The sequence below is a fragment of the Ammospiza caudacuta genome, chromosome 14, assembly GCF_027887145.1.
Source record: "Ammospiza caudacuta isolate bAmmCau1 chromosome 14, bAmmCau1.pri, whole genome shotgun sequence".
Lineage (NCBI taxonomy): Eukaryota > Metazoa > Chordata > Aves > Passeriformes > Passerellidae > Ammospiza > Ammospiza caudacuta.
In genome coordinates this window covers 16,177,118-16,194,327 of record NC_080606.1, presented here as the reverse complement: position 1 = coordinate 16,194,327, position 17,210 = coordinate 16,177,118, and the positions used below count along the sequence as shown (strand labels likewise).

Below are 17,210 nucleotides of genomic sequence, written 5' to 3'. Positions count from 1 at the left end.
GCGTGATGTCATCGAGGTGCCTGACATTGAAACAGGCAGCGGGAGAAGGAAGGGGTTACAGAAACTGAATGGGAGGAAGGAAAAAAAGCACATAGTTCATATTAACAGATCTAGGAATTAAATGCATCTCTAAACTACCACCTGTAATACAAAGTGATGTGAAACAAAGCAATCATTGCATTCAAATATAACTCCCGGTCTGCTCCCGCTCCAGCAGCGAGGGCAGGATCAGGCCCCGCATGGCACGAAATTAAGTTATTAAAGATAAAACCCCGTTCAGTGCTAGGGGGATCGAACCAGTGACACAAAGCCCTCAGTTACTGAACGCGGGCACGCCGCAGGTCGGGTATCGCACCCAAAGCTCGCTGAAGCGTCTGGTAAAGAAAGTTTGCTGCCACAGAAAGCAGCAGCAGCAGCACGCTGACATGGAAATGTTCCTGGAGACGTCCCTCACCAACTGCTGAACGGGGAATGGGAACTCCGGAGTGCCCGCCTCACACCCTGCCCCACGGCACCAGCGCTCCTGCCGAGCCCCGAGAGGGTTTTGTGTTTATTTAGATCATTATCATTTCTAAAGGCAGCAGCCATGAGGTCACAAACCAGGATTATAACCCCGAGTATGCAGGACCCAGCAGGGATCCGGGGGCTCGGTGACCGAAGCCGGGCAGGGCAGGGGCTGCGGCCCCTCCGGGGGCACCGGGACCCGCAGCCCCTGCCCGGGCACCCGGCTGGCACCGCCCGCGGCAGCGCCGGAGCACAGCCGCGGGTTCCAGCGGGACAAATGTAACGGGAGAAAACTTTTGGAGATTCTGCTTGGTTTTTTTTTAAGGAGTGTTTTCGGGAACTATCGGCTTTCCCTGCTTGGAGAAAAGTTTGGAGAGCGGCGCGCGGAGTCGCTCCGCTGCCCGGCGGTCCCGGCCATGGCGGGGGCTGATGGAAGCAGGGAAAGTTTTCCGAGTCGGCACCGCCGCTCCCCGGCCCCGCTCAGCCCCGCGATGCCCCCCTTCCCCGGGACCCGCGCCCCCGCCCCCGGCTGCGCTCCCCGCGGGCCGGCCGGGGGCGAGAGCGGAGCCTGCGCTCACCTCGCGTTGGTGCAGTCGTTGTACAAAGTTTCGAAGTCCTTCCTGGTGATGAGCTTGCAGCGGTTCACGCCGGGCTGGATGGCCCCCAGCCCGCGCAGGATGCGGACCTGCTCCACCGTGCACACCACGGGCGATATATCCAGCCGCTTCAGCTTGGTGTAGACCGTGTGCAGCCCTCCCACCAGGTGCTTGAGGAAGAGATCAAAGACCTGCGGCAGGCAGATCAGCTCCTGCCCCTCCACGAGGAACGAGGCCACCTTCACCCCGTGCAGGTCGACCATCTTACACTCGTTGCCGCCGCCGCCGCCGCCGCCCGCGCCGGCCCCGCCGCCGCCGGCCGAGAGGAAAGTGTTGACGAGGCTGTTGGTGAGGCGCGGGGACTCCGCGGGGCTGGAGTACAGCGGGTCCGCCCGGAACAAACCCGCCGAGCCCCCCGCGCCGCCGCCGCTGGAAGTTGCGGCGATGACGGGCGGCGCGGACACCGCCATGGCCGGCGCGGCTCCCCGCGGCTGCCTCAGCCCCGCGCTGCGCTCCGTGCGGTGCCGCCGGACCGCCGCGCTCCCGCCGCCCGCACGCAGCGCCCAGACCCCTCCCCAGCGCCGCCGGGGGAGAGTGACGGCGCCCTCCAGCCAATGCGCCCCGCCCGCCGCCAGCGCCGCCGCCGCGAGTGGCTGCGGGCACAGGCGGGGCGGGGCAGCGCCGGCCGCGCACCTGGGGCGGGGGGCGTGAGGGAGCGAGGGCAGCGCGCCCCGGCCCCGCAACTCGGGGCAAAGTTTTGGGGGAACGCTGGGGATGCGAGGGGCTCCCGCTCCCCGGGCTGGGAGAGCGCCCCGAGCTGTGACGGGATCCCGCGGGGCTGCCCAGGCTGTGATGGGGTCTCGGTCCTGCGGGCGCTGCTCCGCGCTCAGGGGGAAGGGAGCGGAGGGGAGGCAGCGCTGGGCCCGTTCCCATCCCTTCCCTTCCCATCCCTTCCCCGGGGAGTTGGAGCGGTCGCGGCTCCCTGGCACGTTTGTAAGTGTTTAAACACCTGTGCCCCGCCGGAGCTGGAGATACGGGGAGAGCGGTACCGGTGCCAGGCTCTCTGGTATCCGAGACAAACGCGGAGCGGGAGCACCGAGCGCGGTGGCACCGGCCCAGCACAGGGCGCGGGCCCATGGCCATTGAGTCAGGCCTAAAGCAAGCCGAGACCCTCCAGAGAGGGGCACAAGTAGGACGGAGGGAGGTGTGAGAGATGTGCAAGTTTGCGGTCGCTCACACCAGGCCAAGCCCGTTCTCGGGAGTCTGGCACGAAGTTGTTTGAAACCGGCAGCCTCGGTGCGGCATCAGCTGTGCCTCAGCTTCAAGGGGCTCGGCCGCTCCTCACGCACCATGAGTGCCCCGGCCTGCGAACATCCCCGCAGCCCGCACATCCCGAGCCTCCTGCACCCACCCAGGGCGAGTGGCACAAGAACTGCCAAGGCTCCTGCGTCCCCTCTCCCTGAACGAGAGGAGCCGAAGGATGATCAGACACCCAGCACCCCCAGGGCACGCTGGCTACATTGGTTATTTGCGTCTCACCCTCTCCCCGTGTTGTATCACACCTCTTTTCCCACCCTCTTCCCGTTTTTCCTGTGTTTCAACATGCTTCTTTCCTGTTTGTTGCCACTGGTTTTCATTCTTTCTTTCCTTCTTTCCTAGTCCTTTAACTTTTTCACTCCCCTCCTTTTTTGTTGTTGTTGTTTTTGGTTTTGTTTTGGTTTGTTTATTTTTTAGCTTTCTCCTAAGTCATTCAATAAACAAAGCAAGCAGAAAAGAATAAACAAAACTTTCCAAGTTGATGCCAAGCAAGCAATACCAACAGAGCATTTCAGCTATTTCCATGATTCCATTGCCTGTGTGGGCCATCTTCTCTTTCCTTTTGTTAGGCTTGCTTATTTAGGCACCTTCTCTGCAAAGTTTAATGTTTTTTGCATTATGAGTAATCCCATTTTAGATGAGAGAAGATGACTGTATGCTAACTAAATTGCTATATTTGTGAGCATAACATCTTAAATTACACTCTGGAGGAACCTCCCCTTCTCCCCATTGATTTTATGTATTCTAAGAAGCCTGGCCACTGGTTTCAGGTCTCTAACCTCACTGCCTGAAACCAAGGCAGAGTTTTTATACAATTTAGTTTAAATTAATACCTTTCAGTAAGAATTCTCATATTTTCTGAACTAGTTCATGCATCTTTTTAGGCTCAAACCTTAGACTGGAAGCTCTGTGGGGCAGGGGCTACTTACTTTGGCAAAGTACAATCAAGCCCTGAACTCATCTGAGAGATTTATATACTAGAAGTTATAGAAATACTAAATAACTGACTCCAGATAGAAACTTTTGGGTGTTAATTTTCTGAACATGACTGCTATTAAAAGATTTGATAAATCAGATTCAAACACTGCCCTTTTAAAGACTTTTTTTTCCCCTTTAAGATTAATGCGACAATCAAAATCCACCGTGAGAATTCTTTTTCCTTTTTGACTTTAATGCCTTCCATAAGCTAAACATATTTCTAAATAAGACTGAATCTTCACAAGGCCAGAGGAAGCCTTGCACATCAACACCCAGCGAGCTGGAGTGGCATGAAGCAATATAAAATCATAAAGTCTGTAGTAAAAGCAGTACCCTTGAGAGGTGACTGTCCATGGAGAGAAGAACTGCTCTGAAACTTCCAAAATGCTCAAGGTTTGAGAATTAATGCCAGGCAGCTGTCCAGTTCAACTAAGCATATACAAATCAACTATATCCATGAATATTGTTGTTTCTCTGTAATTTTGTTAAAGACAAGGCAAAGTTGCTAAAGCCTAACAATCATCCAGTAATATCTTGTCAGTTATAAAGTATCCAGATGGTTTATTTGAATGGAGTCCAGCAGTACGTAATCTGAATGTGTACAAACTGCTAAGCCTCCCTATAGCTGAAATAAGTATTTCAGAATATTCACTTTAAAAGTAAAGTTTCATTATTTTTCTTCCTTTTTGACTGGTGTGCAAACCACTCTGTTTTCTTACCCTGGCAGCCATAGAAATACTGGTGTATTGTGTGTTAATCCTATACAAAAATTGGCTGTGTTTGTATGGCAAGATGTCAAGTAAAGGTTCCATTTGTTTGTTTTTGTTTTTGTCATCCTTGCATATGCCCCACTGGAGTGAAATGGGAAAGAGTCTTCCCTAACACAGGAGGAGAGAGGAAAGCCCCAGTCAAGAGCATTCTGGAAATCTCTTTTTGCCAGCTGGCAGGAACACAGCTCCTGCTCTCCATGAGGTCCAGGGAGAAAATGGTGGGTGACACACCTGACAAGGGGGGAGACACTGAGGAAAACTAATGACAGCTATGTGAAGCAGTAGGGGATGAACTAAAAATAATGATTTGGTTTAGGGAAGATTAGACAGCTCAATAGTGCTATTTGTGCTTCATCTCAGTTTCCTGTAGCCCAACACGAGGGAGGACAATAAAAATAGGAATTCCATAGATATCACAATGTGATTTTTCTTAATATAAATTTTTTTTTTCCATGGACTTCATAGAGGTATGTCAAGTGTGAGTAGTAGGAAAAAATGCTACTTTTAATAAAGAACTTGGATTGTCCCTAAAGTGGGAGGGAATAAATGTGAACATAGATTTACAAGGGTCAGAGTAACTGCGGGTCCAAATTGAAAGATAAAAGATAACCAAAAGTTGCATTTGCAATGCACCCTAATCATAACGAAATGAAACACCTCTTTTTCTGAATTCCAACCCAGCTGGAGTACAAGTGACAAACCCTTCTCCTTGTCCTGAAATTTCTCAGGGCCCAGTGGAAAGCTGGTAACCTGCCCTAAGTGAGCTCTGAGCTTATATCCTGAGTATGCAAAGCCCTGATGGTGCCACTTCTGAGTAACAGCTTGGAAAGGAAGAAAAAACACTGTTAGCTTTCTGCTGGGTTAGTGTTTAATGCCTTGGATTCCTTGAGAAAGAGTACCCACAATTATATTAACAAATGTAGGCCACTGACGTGAGAGAAAGAAGAGACTGAAATTAGTGTGTCATTCTTTGTGCCCACATTTTTCTAGACTCGTACTTGACACTTGTATTCAATTTAGTTCTGACATTTCAGCTGAGGTTTTTTTGGAATTGTGGATTAAAACTTCCCACCTCAACATCAAGGGTTTTACATAAAACTGATGAATCTAAATGTCTAAGTATCAATAGAAAAATGATCCCTTCTCTTAGGTGATTAAATGTATTGTATTAATGTGTGCATAACGCAGAATCAATAAATAATGAATTACCACTGATTGTAATTGAATGTTTTCATAATTTTATTGTCAGCCATGATAAATAATCAGTACATTTATACTGCATTAAATTAATTAGTGTGTCATTTCTATTACATACATCAGCAGTGAAGTAATGCAGTGACATCTGTTTCTAATGTTTTAAAGATGTGGTATTCCTTATTAAGTAAAAGGAAGAGTTATTAGAGGTATTTCCTGTGATTGGCAGTTATACTGGTACAGTCAAAGGGATCAAATGAAGGAACTTGCACTCTTGGCAAATGCTGCATTTCAACCCTTAATGGCAGCAAGTAACAATGACTGGAGTGAATTTTGCTTCTTTAGGATTTCACAAAATCCTGCCTGCCTTTCTAGAGAAAGTAAGAGCAGATCCTTTCTTTCTAATACAGATGGGAAGATTCTAACATGCAAAACAATTAAAGCTCTACAGAAGATCCAGACATCCACATCCATTTCTGTATCCATTTTTCTGCCTCAGTCCTCCATATATACAAAGGAATTCCTGGCTAAGTGCTCATTAAAAAGTCTCAGATTAAGCCTTTTTTGGCTGTCATGTTCTTAAGTGGCAGTGTCTGGCCTATGGGTCTGTAATCTTTCCTGGAAGTCACACTAATGTGACATATCTTAGCTTTGTGCTGCTGTTCATTGTGTTACCTGCAACAGAAACAGGAAATTGAGGAGATGTTGCAAACAAGAGAAGCAAAAAGTGAAGGAGTAGAATAGGAGGAACAGAATAAATGGAATATACAGCAAATAAGCACAAAGTGAACTGTGCCAGAAGGAGGCCTGGTTTCTAAATGACTCCAGTGTCACAGATGGGGTGACCACTTGGGTGACAGGAGTAAAACCCACTGAACAACAACAGTTACAGATGACAAAAGAAGTCTGGAGTTCTTCATTAATGCTGCCTTTTCCTAGACATACACATCCTTAACTTTTCTGTACCTCACACCATTTTTAAAAAGTAAACTGGAAAACCTAACATAAGAGCCTACCTGACTAGAGTTCTTCATTTACAAAGCAGTTTCTAATTTTAATCTTGTAATTTTCATACTGGCAATGGGCATCATGATATTTAAGCAAAATGAAAACAGTTCAGACTTATTTTACTCTTTCCAGTGCAAGTCTCACACATTGCTTCTGACTGATCACTGACTACTTTGCACAGATTTGGGTGGGTGGTCTCTGGACCAAGTGTGTGCACCCAGCAGTTTGTCCCCATGGCTGGCCCAGGGAGCTCTGGCTGGTTTGGGAGAGCCTGTGTGGGCAGGACTGGTGGCTGCTCACTGCAGGGTCACACATTTCATACTCTGTGAGCTCCAGCCTGCTCCAGCCCAGCTGAGACAGCACCTCAGGGCTCCCTCCATGCACTGAACGTGACTTGGGGGCTCCTCTTGGGCCAGCCCTGACAGACACAGCCCTTGAGAGAAGTCCTGCAGTTCACAGAACCTGCCCTGAGCTCCAGCTCTATGTGAGGCATGAAGGATGTGACCATTCACTGCAGAGCCTGAGATAACTAAAGCACAAACACACTCTCCAACAAGGCCCCGTCCACTTTTCCCATGCATCAAAATGTCACTTGTGTTATCACTGAAGAGATGTGACCTGCCACGTTTGGCACTATCACTTTCTGTCTAACAGATGTGTAAATACCTTTTCTGAAAGCCAGCAGCACATTTGTCATACAAACATGTGAGTGGTACTTTTAAGCTCATTCCTGTGAAATCCATGAATACAATTTGCTAATGATGCCCCACATTAATCTGGATTTTGATTGAGGAAAGAGGGCAGCAAAAGGACCAGAACCTCAGTGGAACAAGTCTATTTTACACAAGATACCATCATCCTTAAGGTTCAATATTGTTTGCACCTTTTCTTCTGCAGGAAGAAAACTTAATACTATTAGATGTGCATTGAAGTTAAAACTCACTTCATAGCAAAGCTCTGTGGACACAGCTCATGTACTTCAATACATTCAGCAAGTCATCAGACCCAGATGCTTGTTACTGTTCCCAGAGGAACAAGATTAACCTCATCTCTCCACATTTGCACGTCAGTTAAAGAAAGCAAAAGTTTTCCTGCACTGTCTGTCTGAGCATCTCAGCCCTAATCTGAAGGCACCACCATCTAGTGGGATAAGAAGGTATTTAATTTTCTTTACATTCTTTTGGTATTTTTAAACATGGACGTTGTACTCTACTTCAAGTAGCAAAAAAAAAGTTTCTGGGATTTTTTTTATTTATACATATAAGGCTCACATAACCCTTCCATTAATTCTCATTTCTGTTTTGACTGCAAAACATTTCCCAACAAAAACCTTAGGAGTCGTTTCCTTGAAAATAGGTTTTCATAAACAGAATTCTATCAATGAGAAAACAATTTATGGCTATCCAAACTGAGTGGAAGTGTGATTGATTTATTGACTAAATATTTCCAGTATTTTATTGAATCTACTTTGTGGAAATCCAATTGGCAGAATTATTAATATTGTGAAAGTAATCATCTTGAGCTCATCTTTAAAACCAATATGTATTTTAGGGAGTGGAGATCCGTCCTTGCAGTTTTCCACAGAGCCATTAGCTGTACAGCTTTTGGTTGTAAGCAGAGTCTGACCATTAAGTCCCATCTAAAATAAATCCCCGAACTGAATGCAAAGCATTCCTTTTACCTCTAAGAGTGACCATTTATTGTACTCTGCCTGTGCTGATCTCCTGACTGCTGCTGCTCTCATTTGGTTTTCCTTTCGTGCATTTACAGTTGGGCAGAGCAGTGGCAGGGATTTTCTGGGGGGAGGGAGAACCATCGGGGTGAGCAGGGTGAGTTCCTCTGCTTGGGTTTTGCCACACAATGTGTGCATCTGCAGCTGTTATCCTAAGATGCCTCCTTGTGTTCAGGTCTCATTGATCTTGTTACAGCATTTCACACACACAGGGATAATTGATTTACATCATTGAGGAGTCCAGATCTTTTATAAGCATAAGAGTAAATATTAAGAAATCACCATATTTTAAAATACTATAGATACTTTGATTTTTTCTAGTATCTAAATCAGTGATGAAATAATAAAGATTTAAATATTTCATTACACAGATAATATTTTAGTATTCATAATGTGGGCCTGCTTCAGTTTCCATGGAAGTGAGTGGTATTTTTACCTTAGGTACTACTAAACATTTCAGTGTCTTACTATCTTCAAATTATAGAAATCTTATTGACACAAATGGGGATCAATGGGTATTTTGCATTGAACATCAATTTTATGATACTGTCTTTTCAAACACTACATTTCTTCTGAAATCCATAAAGTGATATCAATCTGTGCTGCCAGCTCCTCCTGAAATCAGTCTTGAGTTCTGAGTAAAATCAATGGAACTGGTCCAAACAGGTTGATGTAGTAAATGCCATTTTGACCCTTTGATCCCTGAACCACATGCCAGGGAAGGTTTGAATTTCACTTAGAAAGCAAATTAAAATATAGATAAATACTTTCATTTGGGATGCTGCTTGCAGCTGATGAAGTCCAGGACGTTTTAGCTCACACTCCCTTAGAGGAATAAAAATCCCACCTAAATAAGAGGTCTGGGATGTACAGGGAATTAGGACAGTCTGGAGAGAACAGGAGATGGGTGTAGGGAACTTCAGGCCAGATCTGCACAACCTCCTGAGTTCACACAGAACTTTCAAAAGCTTCTCCTTCAGAATTCTCATCTATTTTTCAACTCCCCAAGGAGTTGGGTCTGAGGCCTTCCTGCCACTCTGCCAACTCTTGGGTCACCCTTTTCACAGCTCTGATGGAGGTTGAAGAAAATATAATGAACCTAATTTTTTTTTTTTTGTCAATAAAAGTATTTAATGAAATTAGCTCCAGGATAGTCCATAGTTCTTTATAGGAAGTGGAGGGAAAGGTCTCAGTGGGGACTCACTCTGCTATTTTAGCCTGTCACAAAGCCTGAGCTGCAGAATCCACAGCAGAATTGAGTCTGTCTGAATCTCAGTCAAAGCAACTCAGACTGAGATCAGAATCAAATATTTAAGAGCAGCTTTTGTTTTTAACTTGACCAATGAATGTGTCTCAGTATGTTCTCTGAGCTTTTGGATAAAGCCACGTTAAAGAAGTGTCTCTCTTCATCTTCAGGAGACATTATTGACTTTATCTTCCCTTTTTTCCTCTTTCTTTCACATCAAAGTTGATGTGACAAACATTGATAACCCAGAAAAAAATGTAATCTTACATAAACCTGGTTTTATATTCTGTAACTGCATTGACTTTCTGATGGAATTACCAGTGACTTGTGGAGGCATAAGGATGATCAGGCCATGAATTGAAAGTACAGGTTGGAACACCTGTGATCATAATTATTTAATGCATAACCATCCTGTAGTTTGAGTTTTTAAAAATTCTCCTAGCCCATATTTATAATATTAAAACCTGTCAGCACCCTGGGAAACCATCACTGATATCTTTCATTAGTATTATGAATTTTAGAGTATTTTGCATTGAGGAGCACTGTAAACTGAAAGTATTTCTTCAGAATTTTTTCTAAGGGGATGTCTTACAATTTGATTCCATTATTTTAAATATGACAAGATCTTCCCTATTTTTTCCCACAAGATCTATGAATATAGAATCAAGCAAGGTTTAACAGATACTTTGCAATGTAAATATTTTTCCCTAAAATGTAAATGTACAATATAGTTTAAACTTTTAAAATTGATCTGTGTTCTATTTTAGATGGTGGTCTATTTTATATGATCAATAGAATGAAAGAAAACTGAACATTTTTTTTAAATTGTTTTGCTTAGAGTGATAGGATTTCAGACACCAATTTTCTTTGCTATTGTAATAATGAATGTTGATTGAACACACTGTGGTCACTTCAGTGCATGAAATTAGCCAGGAATCCTGAGTTTGTTGATATTTTCCATTAATTGAAACTTACTTGAATCCAGCATCAGTCAGTGCAATCCTTTTCCATACAAAATACACATTAAAAATTCCAATTCCTGGACATAGTGAGGAACCTTTAAGTTCTGTCTTTTGGCCAGAGGTTTTCCAGGCTGTGCTGCAGCTCATCCATTGTCAGTGTGAATTCTGACAATTCCTCTGCCTAAGAGCAGCCACTCAGGAGGATCCTCCCAACAGGCTGTCCTCAGTCCCCCTCTTGGGCAGAGCCAGCTCACCTGTGAGTTTTTACAGCTCCAAGTGTGTTTTTTAAGGTGTCTTTCTGTGTAGTGGCATGAATGTGCTTCTGTTCATTCCAAGAAAATAGGAAAGACACCATAATTTAATGGAACAAAGGCTTCCCATAGAATCCATCCTCCCAATTCCTCTTTAGAGAATTCTGGCCGTGCAGGAAGCCCTCTGAAAAGAGGCTGTCGGGAAACTGCCATCTGTGAGGCTGCAGGGAGCAATTGTGCCCACAAGTCACAGTAACCCTGGTCAGAAACAGGATTTTAGCACTTGGCTCGCTGGCCCTGATGGAAGAGTAAAGGAAAAAAAGAAAATGAAGTAACATGAAAGGTTAAGTTCTGCAAGATCAAGCCCTGTTTTTCACAGATGCCAGGTATCAGGAATTGCAGCTATCACACCAGCTCTGATGATCCCTCTGTTGCAAAATGCTTTTCATAGTCATTTCAAAGTCATCAGGGAAATTGGAATTATGAAACTTTTATTTTGCTATGCACGGTATACAGCCTTTGTAGTCTTGATTGCTCATCTCTGGTTTGATGTGATATAAACTCAGGAAAAAGGAAACTGCTTTCACCAACAAATATTGTGGATCTGAACTGTTCATAACTGCCAATACTGATAAACCCACACAATATAGATTTACTAGTTGAATACACAGAGTTTGTGTAGCAACAATACCAGGGAACACAGAATTAAATCCCAGCTGGATCAGTATCCATAGTGCTGAAATACAAACAATTATTAGGAACTTTGGAAATCTTTAGGAGCTCAGTGTCTACACACAGTCCCAGTTCATTAATGGACTTTTTGAATGGTACCCTCATCTGGCTGCACTACCACTTCAGTTAATTCACCTGCTAATTTGTGTGCAACTGTCCCTGTTTAACATCCTTTGTCTGGCTCTAAAGGGCAGATTTAGGTAGCTCCTCACTATTTAAAGTCTCTTTCTTAGGAGCAGTTCAAAGTGCCATCCCACAGTATTTAAGTACCTGTTTTTCTGTACAATTTGATTATCTTTTTTTATAAAAAGAAGGATGTATGTAGTACTTCTAGATCTGACTTCTTTTGAAACATTTTTCCACCTTTACAGAAAATTACAATAGCTTCCATGAAAAGTTCAGACTGAAAAAAAGCAAATGAAAAACCCCAAGCACTAAAGCACAAAACAGAAAAGAATTGCACTGACATGTGAAATGTGTTAAAAATTCTTCTTTGAATCAGTCATTTAGACATACAAAGATAATGATGATGATTATGATGACAATAATTATAATCAACTAAAATTTAAATTCATCCATTTTCTTCTATGCAAATACCAATTATATTTCTTTTCTTTAAAATGAATGTGACCATTTTAAGTAGTTATTCTTGCAAATCTCCCTAATAATCTGCCTCAACATTGACAACAGCACAGCATTCTTCTGAAGTGGGGGGAAAATTCTGTCTCTTCTGGCTTAATGGAAGGGCCAAAATGAGGGGCTTTATATAGAATTAATATTTCCAGTGTAAGAGCTAAGGCCTATTCTTTATTTACTCCATCAAACAGAGGAGGAAGTGCTGCTCCTTGGGTGCTAAGGAGGTACAAAAAGGGGAGGGCAGTGGTGCTCCCAGCAATTTTGCTCTCTGCAGTAAAGAGAACAGCCCAAAGTCTCCTTGCTCCCTCAGAGGTTCTGTGCTGCAAAATGCCTGAGAGAGGTGCCTGGAGTTCCAGGAATCACTGCTGTGCTCCTGGAGAAGCTGAGTTACCTTATGGAAGAGCTGTCCTGGGAGTGCTGCAGGGAACTGGGATCTGCTAAGCCAGCATCTTACCTGAAAAAGATGATGCTGAGACTAAAACAAACTAACAACTTTCTAATGAGTACTGTGCATTATGATTTGTTACATTCAAACCTAAAATTCTCATTCAGACCACAAGATTTGACCTTTTATTATTTTACATATTATCAATCACACAGCCTGGAGAACACCCTGTTATCAAGGCAATGGGGTTAAAATTCTGGTTGCAGATATTGCCCACTGAAAACAGATTAAAATGTAAACATCTTATAAACACATTAAATACTTCAATATAGCTGGCCCACATATTGTTTACAGTAGGAGCATTCTTTTCCTAGACATATAGTTTAATTGAAGTTTAATAAGTGCAATGGGGATGTCTTTTTTTTCTGCAGAAGAAAAGGCAGCATTTAAATGGAGTGCACTATGTTTGGATTAATGAAAAATGGATGTTAAATCCTGAGAGTCCATCCTGAATTCTCAAAAGCATCACACATACATACAGTCTGGCACCAGTTCACAGCTTCTGAAAGAAAAACAAGAGCTTTTCTCATTTCTGTGAGCAAGCTGAGTATAATCTCATTTCAAATGCCTAAAGATTTCAGTGCACCACTACTGCTACTCTCTGGCTTTAAAATCCTAAAGAGTGCTTTAAACACAAAACTTGCTTGAACTGTTATGTTGGGAAGGAAATGCTCAATAAGGAGGCCTTTGCTGTATATGAGTGTAATAAATTCCCTTATCAAAAAGGTGATTACGCATACTCCTGGTTTATAAGCTGATAACTTTCTTTTTAGCCACAGCCCTTTCACAACTTCAATTTGTCCCCAAATCACCCTGCTGCAGCTGAGATATTTTCATACATGCCCTTTCAGAGGAAACAGAGGAAGAGGGTCTGGCAGCCCCTCCCTGGCTGTGTGTATACCCTCAGATAATGTTAAATTTCCACCACTGCAGCAGCAAAACCCAAACTAAATCTCTGCTCTCACACAGAGCTGCAAGTGGAGCCCTGACAGACCCAGCTTGGAACTGAGGCCAATCAGCCTCCCACAGAGATTTTACCAAAGCAGGAACAGTCTTTGCTTTATCATTTTTAGTCACCTGCTTCTGTAATTTCAAATGTAGTTGTTGTATTAATTTGTAGCAGTTATCACCAATAGCCTGATTTACCTGAAAGTCAGTCCCTGGCTGTTTCTCACTCCTCACTCCCAGCTGTCTCCTGGCTAGTTTGGTGCTGCAGTCCTTGGTGACACGTGTGTCTTCACAAGAATCCCAGCTGGCAAGAATTCATTTCAGCCTAGGCCTTTATAATCTTTTGTTTATGGTTTCTCTGGTGAAGTCTGGGCAAAAATATTGCATATGAGACACATCAATTCCTTTACTTTATGGACTACTTTAAACTCTTTTAATTATATGATAATATTTATGGGGAGTTTCCTAAGGGACCTTTATCAGTTTCAGAACTTAAAGTCTTGCTTTATTCTCTCTTTTCATTTCAGCCAGGTGCCAGTTATGATTTTCAGGACTGGAGAATGCTGCTGTTTAAAAATTACTCAATGATCTTGCACTTGTCATTCTCTTCAAATAGGAAATGCAAAACTTCCAACCTGTGGCAAACTGATGTTATTTCATTTTCTGTATCATCCATCTCCCAGACTAATTCCTGGGGGTTTTTTTTCAGTATTTGTATGGGCACATTTTTAAATACATATATATCAATTAAGTGAAATAAAATAACTATTCCTATCTCCTGTTTAAGGCAATATACAGTTCACCTTCAGGTGTAATTATGAAATTAAAAAGACCAAGAGGGTGAGGCTGAGCTTTGTGTGGTAAAACTCGTGCTGACTGTAATGAAATAGGAATATGCACTAATGACTGAAAGATCTGTATTCATAAATTGGCAACAAGTCAAAAGAGATGAATAAAGAAATATAATATATAAAAGAACGGGAATATTTCCAGAGAAAAGAGATTAATTTCTTACCTAAGTCACAGTCTCCAGATGTGCTGGAAAAGGTACAGTTTTCCTAAACTCAGAGAACACAAGTCTGAAAACCTCACTATGCAATAAAACTACTTCAAGTAATATTGAAAATGAAGTTAAGCACAGTACTGAATGTCATTAGACACACTTGTCCATCTTTACTGAATCCTCCTTAAATCTTAATAAATCATAATCCTAATGAGTCTTCATTTACAACTATATAGCAGTCTTATATTTCCAATCTGTTTTATTTCCAATATTTTTTCTGACTGACAGTTTCTGAAGTATCCTAATTGACCAAGACTTTTACATGCTGGAATGGACAAATAGTGGAACTGCCAGGACAGAAAGAACTGAACTCTGTTTTGTGGCATCCTGGACTTTGAACCAGCCTTGGGGCCAGCTATATTGAAGTATTTAATCTTGGGGCTGCTGCAAAGACTTTCTCCTTCTTCCTGGATACCTGTAGTTTTGGGAAACCCATTAAACTTATAGGTAATCCTTAATGTAGCTGTAGTGAACTTTCTTTCCATACTCTGCCAGTTACACTGGGAGAGCAGCATTGTCAAAACTGTGATCCTGGGGTTTTTCTCCTTGGTGTTCATTTTGTACAAGATAATTTTGACTGCCATGAGAGACCTACAGCATTTTTGCAGATTGTCATTAAGTAAGGTTTGGAAAAGTAAACTCTTTGCCTTGCATGGTTACAGAAGTTAAGTGTCATGTAATTCTCTTTCCAGTCTCTGTAAGCAATCCCATAATTTACACGCATCTTAGTAATCAAAAGGGCAACTTCAAAATGAGTTTCAATGCTCCTTAGGTAGAGAATGTGGGTTTAATTACTCAGAGTTTTTAAAATATATTCAGGCCTGATCTACCAAAGCCTGTATCACAAGAATATTCACACCATCCATGGGAACTGAGTGTCTGCATCCCACTGAGGATTTGCAGCACAGGGTCTAATGGCACTAATGTCACACAAGTTACATGGGCATGACTGAGGCTGCAAGCTGTGCCAGGAAGAGAAACTCAGATAATGGCAAACAAGAGGAAGTTGGAATCAAGGTTGTCTGAGAGTTTGGAATAAATTTGGAAAGCAATAATTTTTTCCCAAACACGCCTGGCTGTGGCCAGGCTGTTCTGTGGTTAATGAACAATCAGGGTGTGCACGCCTCGGTGGGTGCCAGTTGTGGAACTGCAAACTGCAGAGGAAAACCACACACAAGTGCAGCCCCAAGCACACCAACACTGCCCTGCTGCCTGAACTAATGAGCCATTTCCCTGGGATAAATCAGATTATTCACTGGATGCTTCAAGCAGCTGATGGGCCCGATCCTGCTGCCGATCCTCACTCAAACTGGTACTCAAGGAGAATTAAATTCTGTATCCATTGAGGGAACAATAGAAAGAATAATGAGATTTCACACGTGAAATCACTGCAGGATAAGGAGACTACATAACTCAAGAAAATTAAAATTCATCATAGCATTTGCTGTTTGTTTTTGGAGGAAGAAGCATTTGATCAAATGGTGGGAGACCAGATCTTGAGATAACTACAAACTCCATCATTCTAATGCTGATTCTTCCTAATTTTCTTTCAGACTTCAGTGTTCCTACCTGGGAAAATAAAAACACTTCCAGACCTTATGAGGTTTTGCTCAGATTACTGGACTTCTGAAAAGCATTTTGATAGAGTTAGGTATTAACTACTCAAACTTTAAAGTAACAAGGGTAGTTCTATAGACATGTGAAAATCCCAAATAAAAGTCAAAAAGTAAAACACCATGTTTTTATGAGAGATGTTTTGGTTGAGATCAAAGTTGGAAAAGTTTCTTACAGAAAAAGTATTAGAACTGCTAAAAATGGGATCTTAAAATTCTTTTTGTGTGCCTTTCTGAACTGCTATTGCTAAAAAATCTGTATAAATCCTCTGCAATACATAGGATTACATATGTAGGAATTATTTCATAAAACATAGGGAAAAATATATTTAATCCTAATGTTTAAAAAAATTGCATTCAGTTTTTCAGTATGCATTTTGGAATGCATTTTGGCAATCCTAATTGATGAGACCTAGTTTAACAAAATATAGGGAAAATCAGTAATCAGGGCACAGGATGTGCAGTTTAATTGTGATGGTGTGCATTTCTATTTGTTTCTAATGTAGAGGATCTATTGGTAAAATGAATGCCCATTTTGTGGTCTGTTATGCAGAAAATGTTTAATCCAGTGTTTGATTTACTCTGTTAAATCTTCTTTATTGAATGTGCTTATTCATCCATGCAGAATTGGGTATGCTGCTTTCTGTTAATATGACATTGCAATTAAATAGCTAAAGAGAAAAACATGGCAAGACATTTTCTCAAGGTCCATGAAATTCTCATAAAAATTATTCATACTCACATATTTCACTTCTACATTTGCTGATACTAAAACTGCAAACTACAGAGAAATATTTTGGTGTTGTGTGGGACTGACAAACCTTGCAGTTAAAGATCCTGAATAATCATTTTTGTCAAATAAAAAGTACTAAGGAGGATTTCTGGTCCAGTGGATAATGACTGTCATCACGAAATAGGATTGCACTGATTGCATCCTATGAATGAAGCTAACAGGAACTCACAGCACCAAACAACAGCATTTTGTGGAGAGATAAATACTGAAGCACTTGAGAAACAGTGAGACATTGACAGTGGAATAGCTCTGCTCCAGTGAAGTCCTAGAATTGTATTGAACAGCAACAAAAGGGTTTCGTGATGATGTTAGACCTTCCTGAGTGTGCCCTCCCTCAGTAGGAAAAGGGTGTGCAAGGGGAGTTTGTGTTATCTCATCTCACCAATATAGTGATGCTTTGTTCCTCAGCACAAGACATTTAG

The 17,210-nt window shown here is 42.5% G+C and overlaps 1 protein-coding gene across 1 annotated transcript in view; it reads right to left on the bottom strand.

Moving 5' to 3' along the window:
• Window positions 1-1,570, bottom strand: part of DACH2 (dachshund family transcription factor 2) — a 236,156-nt gene extending 234,586 nt beyond the window's left edge. The window contains exon 1 of the mRNA XM_058814170.1: window positions 1,083-1,570. Coding sequence (XP_058670153.1) covers window positions 1,083-1,570 — 488 coding nt within the window. The remainder of the gene's footprint in view (window positions 1-1,082) is intronic.
• Between the last annotated feature and the right edge of the window lie 15,640 nt (window positions 1,571-17,210).